The sequence below is a fragment of the Fukomys damarensis genome, unplaced genomic scaffold (assembly GCF_012274545.1).
Source record: "Fukomys damarensis isolate Sample0158 unplaced genomic scaffold, DMR_v1.0_HiC HiC_scaffold_15, whole genome shotgun sequence".
Classification (NCBI taxonomy): Eukaryota; Metazoa; Chordata; class Mammalia; order Rodentia; family Bathyergidae; genus Fukomys; species Fukomys damarensis.
Genome location: NW_022900927.1, coordinates 8165593 through 8175755, shown reverse-complemented (window position 1 = coordinate 8175755; position 10163 = coordinate 8165593). Strand labels below are relative to the sequence as shown.

At 34.7% G+C, this 10163-nt stretch overlaps 1 protein-coding gene across 1 annotated transcript in view; it reads left to right on the top strand.

The window, feature by feature from the left end:
* The window catches only part of Arid2 (AT-rich interaction domain 2), a 158948-nt gene that overhangs the window by 102117 nt on the left and 46668 nt on the right, over window positions 1-10163 (top strand). The window contains exons 6-10 of the mRNA XM_010638385.1: window positions 6837-6903; window positions 6994-7244; window positions 7566-7662; window positions 8017-8226; window positions 9510-9677. Coding sequence (XP_010636687.1) covers window positions 6837-6903; window positions 6994-7244; window positions 7566-7662; window positions 8017-8226; window positions 9510-9677 — 793 coding nt within the window. The remainder of the gene's footprint in view (window positions 1-6836; window positions 6904-6993; window positions 7245-7565; window positions 7663-8016; window positions 8227-9509; window positions 9678-10163) is intronic.

Sequence of the window (10163 nt, the reverse complement as noted above, 5' to 3'; positions counted from 1 at the left end):
AAGTACAAATATGAAATATATAAGTAAAAATTAAATATACCTGATGATTCTAATATCTAAAGCTCTTGCAGGTGATTTACTCTCTGACTCATGGATTATTACCTAATATTTTATGTTAGTAACAAAACTCAGTAGACTTATTTCTGTAGGATTAAACAAATGGATTATTTATTTTACCACTACTGTGTTGCATTTGCCAGTCATTTAAAGGGAAGCATTGGCCTAGAATGATTACATTACGTTTTCCATTGATTTTCCAGTAACCAGGTAGCAAAACCATACCGATGGAAATTTAAGAGCTGGTCAGTGATAAAATAATTTAGGGTATTGTTTTTAACCCAAAACTCAGGTAGAGTCAGTCCCTTTTGTTTGCCTTTCTTTGAGCATATTAGATCTTTAGATTTTGAAAACCATTAAATTCCCTTCAAGCACAGCTTGATTTTGTACTACTAACATTCATATGTCATATTTTCAGTGTAACTCAGTTTATAATATCTTCTCCTGTCCATATGATTTCCTTTTTTGACAAATGAGTTATCTAGTAAGGAATTTTCTTAATTTCAAAAGATATATGAAATTATTCCAGTTTTTTTTATTTCTAACTGAATTTTACTGTGTTGAGACAGTATACTCTGCGTGCATAATTTTAACTTGTGTTTTCAGCCTTTATTGTAGCCAGCATTGGTCAGACTCTATAATACATGATTTTAAAAGAATATATACTCTGAATTTGTTGGGCAATTTCTGTGTATGTCAGATGAACATTATTTATTTGTGATGTTCATATTTCCACATTAATACTGCCATTTTTATCTGTTTACCTAGAGAGGTATGAAAAAATTCTCCATTTTGATTATGGATATGACCCTTATAGTTCTCTAAAGTTGTGTTTTTAATAGTTTGAGACTATGTTTAGTGTACTGAGATATACTTGTTTCTTCTGTCAGTTAAACTTTGTGGTATTTTTGGTCTTTAGTATTTCAATTTCAGTGTAATTGCATTAACTTTCATTTGGTGGGTATTTGTGTGGTATTTCATTTTCAGCCTTTCTTATACATATTTTACATGAGTTGTTTTGTTTAATTTTGTTTTTTGTTTTTGAGACAGTGTCTTGCTGTTATTTCAGGCTGGCCTCAAACTCACGGCTGTCCTCCTGCCTCAGACTCCAAAGTGCTGAGATTACAGCCTTGTGCCACCATGCCCAGCTTATATATGAGTTTTCTGTAAACAACGTGTTTGAACTTTATTTTCCAGTAGAAAGATTTGCTTTTAAATTAGTGCATGTATTCAATTTATTATTAATATAGTTTTGATATATTTGTATTTAAATTTACTGTATTTCTAATTTACATGTATCATCCCAAGTTATTTTCCTTTCCGTCTTACCTTTTTCTAGGTTGATTAGCCCAAGTATTATTTATTATCTAATTTCTCTTTACTGTTAATATATTTATATATACTTTTTCTATTTCATCGGTCATACTAGAAATTATAATTTGAATTCTTACTAATTGAGTAAAATAAATGGTGATGAAAACATTTCTTGGGTAATGTGGGGATCCTGAAACAATTACATTTTCATATACTCAATTGTGATTTACATGCTACTTGTGTTACACATTCCTCTATTTTAGAGCATTCATATTAAGCTTATTTCATCTGTCTAATATCAGCATAAACTATAAATTTCCTTATATAAATTGGTTTATCTGCATACTGCAACTTTTGTGACTTTTTTTGTTGTTTTTTCATTATTTGGTTCAATATATTTTCTATTTTTCTTTGTGATTTCTTCATTGATTATATAGAAGGGTGCTATGTGGATTTTCATTGCATCATTGATTTCCAAATCCCATTATGATTGAGAAATTATAGTTTTGTACCAGAAATTGAACTCATGACGTTGGCTTTTGCCAGCAAGGCATTGTGCCACTGAGGCTACACCCTCAGCCCTATTCTATATAATTTTAGACCTTTTAAACTTAGCAAGACTTGTTTTATGCTCTTGCATATAGTTTTTTATTTGTTTTTTGGTGGGCACTACATGTGCATTTTAAAAGTGTGTGTGCGCTCTACTATTGTTGGATAGTCGAGGTGGTTAGGAGAGGCAAAACTTGTGTATTAACACTGCTTTTCTAATTGTTCTGTGACTTACTGAGATGAACTTTTGAAATCAGCTGTGATTATGAATGATGTTTGTCCTTTTTCAGTTCTGTCAGCTTTTGCTTTGTGTAGTGGCACTTCTGTTAATTTAGGTTTATTATATTTTTCTGTTTTTAATCTATATGAATTATTCCCCTTGATTTCTGGCAATATCCTTTGCCCTGATTTCTACTTAGAATATTAATTTGCCTATACCATATACCCCCTTTTCTTTCTTTCTTTCTTTCTTTCTTTCTTTCTTTCTTTTTCTTTCTTTTTTCTTTCTTTCTTTCTTTCTTTCTTTCTTTCTTTCTTTCTTTCTTTCTTTTCTTTCTTTTCTTTCTTTTCTTTCTTTTCTTTCTTTTCTTTCCTGCCTATTGAACTCAGGGCCTCATGCATGCTAGGCCAGTGGTCTAGCCATAGAGCTACATCCTCAGCACTTTTTACATTTTATCTGAGACAGTCTTGCTCAATTATCCAGGGTGTCCTCAAACCTGAGATCTCCCTGCTGTGGCATCCTCAGGTAGTTGGCATTACCAGGCACATGGCACCACATCCAGCTTTCTTATAATTGAATTATTTTTTTCCAGTTTTCACATGTAGTGTTTCTTGTGGATGGTATATATAGTTTGCTCTTGCTTTCCTCCTCAGAATGCATTTTCTGCCTTTAAATCATTGTGTTAAGACCATTTATATTTTATGAAATTGATGATGTGGTAGAGCAGCATTCATATTCCTAAAATTTTATTTCATGAGTATAGCATTGTAGGTTTTAGGTTTTTGTCTGAACTCTTTAAACATGAGATTTGTGTCATTTTGGTTTATACTGTATTGATAAGAAGTCAGCTTCATTCTGCTGTGTGTGATAGTCTCTCTGCTGTTAAGATGTTCTCCTTACTACTCATATTTAATTTTGATAATGATATACCTTGTTATATTTATTGTCTATCTTACTTGGGTTTCATTTAGCTTTGGGAATCCACAGTGTAGTGTTTTACATGAAACTTGAAAAATGTTATAATTATTCCTCAAAGATTTTTCATTATTATATTATTCTGAGACTACATCATATATTAATCCACAGTATTTTCCCACAGGTCACTGTCAGTCTCTGCATTATTTAACTTTTTGCTGTGTGCTTCATTGTGGACAGTTTCTTAGTTATGCTTTAATCAGTAGTTATGCAAATTTTGTGAATTTCATTTCAGTTTACATTTTTTATCTCAAAAATCCCATTTGGTTCACTTTTATATTGTCCATGTCTTTCCTGATTATGTTCATGTTTCCTTAAATCTTTAAGGACTTAATCCTTTAAACATGTTTAATAGTAGTTTTATAATAGTTCTTTTTTTAAATCCTTGTCCATTTTCTGTTGCCTGTGTTTTGAGTTCTATTTTTGTTGTAATTAATACTTATCTTAGTTGTAGGTCATTTTTCTTGTTTCATGTGTCTGCTAAGTTTATTAGATTTGGATATTGTAAATATGATATTGATGATTATCTGGGCACTGGTGGCTTTCTAAGATTCTTGAACTTTGTTTTAGTAGGCTATTAGTTGACTTATGGGTTCTCATAATAGGGTTGGTTTTATTTGTGTTATGACATGCTGTGTTAGCTCTCTGCCACTGTAACAAAATACCTGGGATGATTCATTATACAAAAGAAAAATTTGTTTCAGTTCACAGTTTGAGAAGCTCTAATCCAGAACTATGGGGCTCTGTTGCTTTGGGCTGATCATAAGGCAACACATGGTTCAGAAATATACAGTAGGACAAATCCACTTCCTCTGGAGCATAAAGCAGAAAGAGAAGGAGGAGGGACTAGGGTCCTGCAGTATCCTCTGGGCACAGGCCTCCAGTGACCTACATACCTCTCACTTGGCCCCACCTTCAAAAAGTTCCACCCCTCCCAGCTATTTCACCATGGGCCAAGCCTTTAACAAGGGCCTTTAGAGGACATTCATGATATAAAGCATTCGCGGTTTAGTTTTTGCTCTAGGATAGTGGTGGTGAACTTATGGCACACGTGTCATAGCTAGCTGTTTGTTATTATTGAAAGCTCTAAAAGGTTCACCATCACTACTCCAGGACTATTTGATCCTTGATTCTGAGGTGTTACATTTTCGTATCTCTATTAAATAAGTTGGGCATATGTATTTTCTCTATTGTGGGAACTGTTCCGTTTTATTTCCTTAGTATTTGTTCTCCAGGTTGTTTGTTTTGTACTGGGGATCGAACTTGGGACCTTGTGCTTGTGAGACAGGTGGTAGAACCACTGAGCTAAATCCCTAACCCTGTTCTCCAGTTTTTTGCCTGGCATTGTGGAATGTGACTACATATGTATAGCTTAGCACTCAGCAGTGCACTCAATGCATCCTCCTTTATATGCATGAGTTATTCTCTGCAGAGCCCTTCCTGTGGTATGCTGCAGTACGCTGTGCTGTGCTGTGCTATGCTATGCTATGGCAAGAAAATTGCTGTCATGTTCTGTGTTAGTTTTGGTGACCTCTGATCAGTCTTCCTCAGGTTAGCATTTGCTGTGTTCTTTTGTGTTTCTTTTATAAGTTAGTCTAAGAGTAATATGCAAATAGAAATGCGGAGCCACTCATCATGCTCACCTCATTTGTGTTCCGACTGTTTCAGTGATTATACTACCTTTTGTCTGATCTTTGAAAACACTTTTTTTCTATATATATTGGTTTATGGTAGATGGAGTGCACTGGTACCACTTACTCCATTATGGTCTAAATGGGTCTCTTTAAAATGTTTTTCTTTTTTGATACAGTCGTGTTTTCCTTTTTCGTGTCTTTTGAATTCAGATTTGCAGGTAATGAATTTTCTCAGGTTTTCATTTGTCAGAAAATGTTTTGTTTTATTTTGTCTTTTTTTGTTTGTTTTTTGAGACAGGGTCTCACTGTGTAGTAGAGACTGACCTGGAGCTAACTATGTAGCCCAGGCTCGTATTGAACTCACAGCAATCCTCCTGCTTCAGCCTCCCAAGTGCTGGGATTACAGGCATGTGCCACCACGTTTGGCAGAAAATGTCTTTATGTCACCTTTATTCTTATTTATTTGTTTTGGTACTGGAGATCGAACTCTGGTTCTTGCACATGTAAGGCAAGTGGCCTGGATGTCACCTTTATTACCATTAAATTATATAAAAATTGTAGCTTGGTAGATATTTTCTTTCTCTCACTTTGAAAATATCCAAGTGTATTCTGGCTGTCATTCCTCCTATTACGAAGTTTGCCATCATCTTATTTGTCAGCCCTTTTCAAGATTCTCTGTCCTTTCTGTCTCTGCATTTATGATTTTTTTCTTGGTGTTTATATTGCCTCTTTAATCTTCAAGTTATTCAGTTATATTTTTAGTTTCCAATTCTTTGCCAACATTTTTCATCATTTATTTTTTTGAACTTTATTATCCATGGTCATTTTAAGTTCCCTATCTGCTGTCTTTGTTATTTGACTTCCCTATGGCCTTTTCTTTTCTTTCTTTCTTTCTTCCTTCCTGCCTTTTCTCCTTTCCTCTCCTCTCCTCTCTTTTTCCTTTTTCTATTCCTTTCCTTTCTGTGTGTGTGTGTGTGTGTGTGTTTGTGTGTGTTACTGAAGATTGAACTCAGGACCTTGTGCTTGCAAGGCATGTGTGCTGCCACTGAGCTAAATCCCCAGCCCCTGGCCCTTTCTTCTTGGCTATTGAATGTTGACCTTCTTTTCATAGGCCTAGTTAATTGTTATTTTAACCAGACATTTGTAATAGGTTTCTGTGTGTGTGTGTGTGTGTGTGTGTGTGTGTGTGTGTGTGTTTGCGCAGGTGCGCAGTGGGTACCTTTGGTAGTCTCGTGAAGCCTATGAATCTCTTCTCAAACTAATGAACTAGATGCAAAAGAATATAGATCCCTAAAATTATTTTGGAATATAAATACAGTAATGTTTAGAAATAAGTCAAGTAATAACTTGTGCTTTATTAGTACATAAGTTATTGTCAAGTGTCATAAGCATTTTGTGTAGGATATGTAAATGTAAAAACATTTGATTTTTTAACTTTGGAAGGGTTATGAAACAGTTGAGTGGTTTAGACTCATTTCTTCTCACTTACGAATCAAAAACTGTTTATAGATTTGGAAAAGTGGAAACAATTTAACAATCTGGGTTACTAATTTGGCATCCAGAACTTCCCAAATCATTATGTTTCAGTGGTGTTTATAAATATAAATAACTGTGACTATATGAAATTTACAGATGAGTTTAATAATACTTTTAATACTTTTTACATACCAATCTGCATAGACAGTATTGCTGTTTTCAATAGCTATGAAAGTAATCTGTGATTCATTCTCATGATATGTCACAGGTACTGCTAATGTAACTGTTGTTTTTTGCCTAGCATTCAGAGTTCAGGAAATGCTCGATTTAATGAGCAAATAGATATCATTTTTCTCTTCACTTAAATTCACAGATGTTGTAATGTATTTCAAGGACCTTATAGGTTCCTCTGACCCCCAGGTTAAGAACCTCCAGTCTTAAAAAACATAGTGTTATCCTATATGAGTCTTGAACTATGGGAAATCAAACATTTATATCAAAGAATATAATGATATCATTGTGACCTATAAAAAGTGGAAATAGTACAGTTTTATATTATGTGTGACTTTTTAAAGTAGTAGAATAGTTTTAATATTTTACTATCTTTTCAGTTTTGGAAAGACATTGTTGATGATAATGAAGTGCGTGACCTCATATCTGACAGAAACAAGTCTCATGGTAAGTCAATGAAAGTAAAATATCATAATTTTGAAATAGCAATGATAAGTGAAATATCAATTTAAGTGAAATGTGTGTTTTCTGTTATAGAAGGTACATCAGGAGAATGGATTTGGGAGTCTTTATTTCATCCACCTCGAAAGCTGGGCATTAATGATATTGAAGGACAGCGGGTACTTCAAATTGCAGTGATTTTGCGAAATCTTTCCTTTGAGGAGGGCAATGTTAAGCTGTTGGCAGCTAATCGTACCTGTCTTCGTTTCCTATTACTTTCAGCACATAGTCATTTTATTTCTTTAAGGCAATTAGGCCTTGATACATTAGGAAATATTGCAGCCGAGGTAAGCATGTAACAATACTGTAAAGTAGATTTTATAGTTAGCCATGTTTACTTCAAAAATTTAGGCTATATCATTTTATACTTGCCCATATTTGCAGAATATTAAATGGTTACATATGTTTTTTGTTAAAAGTAGTGTGGAAGTGTCACATACTTCTGTGTAAACCAAGGAAAACTTGAATGATGCTTCAAATTTAGTGATGATTCCTCTTATAATAATTACATTTTTAAAGTAACAGTGTAGTCATGTTCACTTGTATTAAACTTGAAAAATACAACTGTGGAAGAAGCAAATCTCAATAATAGTGTTCTTTCCTTCTAGCTTTTATTGGACCCTGTTGATTTCAAAACTACACATCTGATGTTTCATACTGTTACAAAATGCCTAATGTCAAGGGATAGATTTTTAAAGATGAGGGGTGAGTGTTCATTTAAGGTTTTTACTGTCTGAAGTGAACAAAGATTATCATTTGTTTAAAAAAATTGTGTATAATTGGGCGTAGTGATGCAGGTCTGTAATTCCAAGTCTGAGAGTTCAAACCTTGCCTGGGCAACTTAGTGAGACTTTCTTCCAAAATTAAAAAGAGCTGGGACAGGGATTTAGCTCAGTGGTTCCGCTGCCTGCCTCACGAGCACAAGGACCCAGTTCGATCCCTAGTACCACCCCCCAAAAAAGCTGGAGATGTAGCTCAGTATGAAGGCTGTAGGTTCAATCCCTAGTACTAAAAGAAAACAAAGTAAATAAATAAACTTTGTGTGTATATGTTTTTCAGGCATGGAAATTTTGGGAAATCTTTGTAAAGCCGAAGACAATGGTGTTTTAATTTGTGAATATGTGGATCAAGATTCATATAGAGAGATCATTTGTCATCTCACCTTACCTGACGTGCTGCTTGTAATCTCAACACTCGAGGTGCTATACATGCTTACTGAAATGGGAGATGTTGCTTGCACAAAAATTGCAAAAGTAGAAAAGAGTATCGGTAAGACTGGACCAAAACTCTTTTAAATTATTTTCTCTATGGAGAAAAATATCTCATATGGTGTTATATAAAAACTTTTGCCAGGGCCAGGGATTTATTTAGCTCAGTGGTTCTGCCGCATACCTTGCATGCACAAGGTCCCAAGTTCGATCCCTGATACCAAAAAAAAAAAAAAAAAACTTTTGACAGGCACAGGGGAACATACCTGTTGAGCCAGTACTCAGGAGGCTGAGGTAGGAGGATCACTGTGACTTCAAGACCAGCCTGTTCAACATAATGAATGCAGTAAGTGCATGGCCAGCCTGAGTTACATAATGAGACCCTGTCTCAAAAACAAAACAAAACAAAAATTTAATTGATATTTGAGATTTACTATTTTATTTTTAGGAGTTATCACCCTTTCAGACATACTTAGTAGCATTATTCTTTCTACTTGTTTCAGATGAGCAAGAAACATCTCTCTTATAGAAACTAGATAATATGGCTATCAGGAATTCCTATTCCATCTGCCTTTTGTTATGTATCCATTTTTAAATCAACAAAACTTCTATGTTTGACTTGTTGAGAGTAGGTCTTTCCGTATCAGCTGGTCAAGTACTACTATGAACTTTTTCACAGTGGGACCATAATTCATATGTGTCACTGCTGGGCAGCTCTGAACCACACCAGTGGTACATGCATGACAGCTCCATCTGGTAGCATGGGACTGTCCCGTCAGGTGCTACAACAGCCCAGTGGGACAGTTAAGAGTATACCACAGTGGTTCAAGCTGGTGAGAATGTGTTAAACAATTAAAGCTGAGTGAATCAGGCTTCTTTTTGCTCCTAGAAGTTACTGGTGGTGGTACTGTCAAAAGTTAGTGAATTCACCTTTCTAAAGCTTGTCAGTTTCAAACAATCTTACTAAAGCATGCCATGTTAACAGGGATTAAAATGATGCCTATCTTGGGATAAATACTCAAATCAGAACTAATAAAGATATAGCTTGAAAACTGTCATTATTGAGAAATTAAGATGGCAGTTTCCATATCAGTAATTCTGGCTACACATCAGAATCACTTGGGAAACTTTTTTAAAGATACAGGCACGGTGTCCTTACTTCAGGGTTACTAAATCAGTCTTCAGATTTTTTTTTTTGTTGTTGTTAAAATGCACAGCTAATTTTGATATACAATGACTCAAGGACTGACATCGAGAAATAGTATTCTTAACATGTTTTCTCTGGAGAAGACGTTGTTTTCTAATATCACTGACTAAGAACTATTGATGTTACATCTATTTCAGATATGCTTGTATGTCTGGTTTCTATGGATATTCAGATGTTTGGCCCTGATGCACTAGCTGCAGTAAAACTTGTCGAACATCCAACTTCTACTCACCAAGCTTTATCTGAAATCAGGCCACAAGCTATAGAGCAAGTCCAAACCCAAACCCATGGAGTATCTGCACCAGGTTAGTATTATTTACTCTTTTTTTTCTAGTATGCTCAAAGGGGTCTGTAATATGGAAGATAAATTTAGATACACAGTATGAAGAACTAATAGTTCGTTAGTAGACTAAAGGAGAACTTGGATATGTACTGTAATTCCTTAGATATTTTACATTCCAGGAATAGCAAGATCAAAGTGAGCACAAAGGAAGAATAATATAATAGAGGTATGAGTTGAGAAAGATATAGAGAAATGTGAGAGATTAGTGTATTCACAATTATGCAAACAAATGACTCATTTGGCTTACTATTTGTGATTTTGGTCATGGGAAACTGACATACCAGTAATAAGTTAATTTTACGTTGCCTTATGATTCTCTCAGGTGATGTTCTGGATATGTAAGTATAATGCCCCTAATTTCCTCTCCCTCCACCTTTTGGCTCCAGTCTACAAAAATCAAGAGCCTAAGAGCAGGCAGGCACATGTATGTGCACACACCCATACAAGC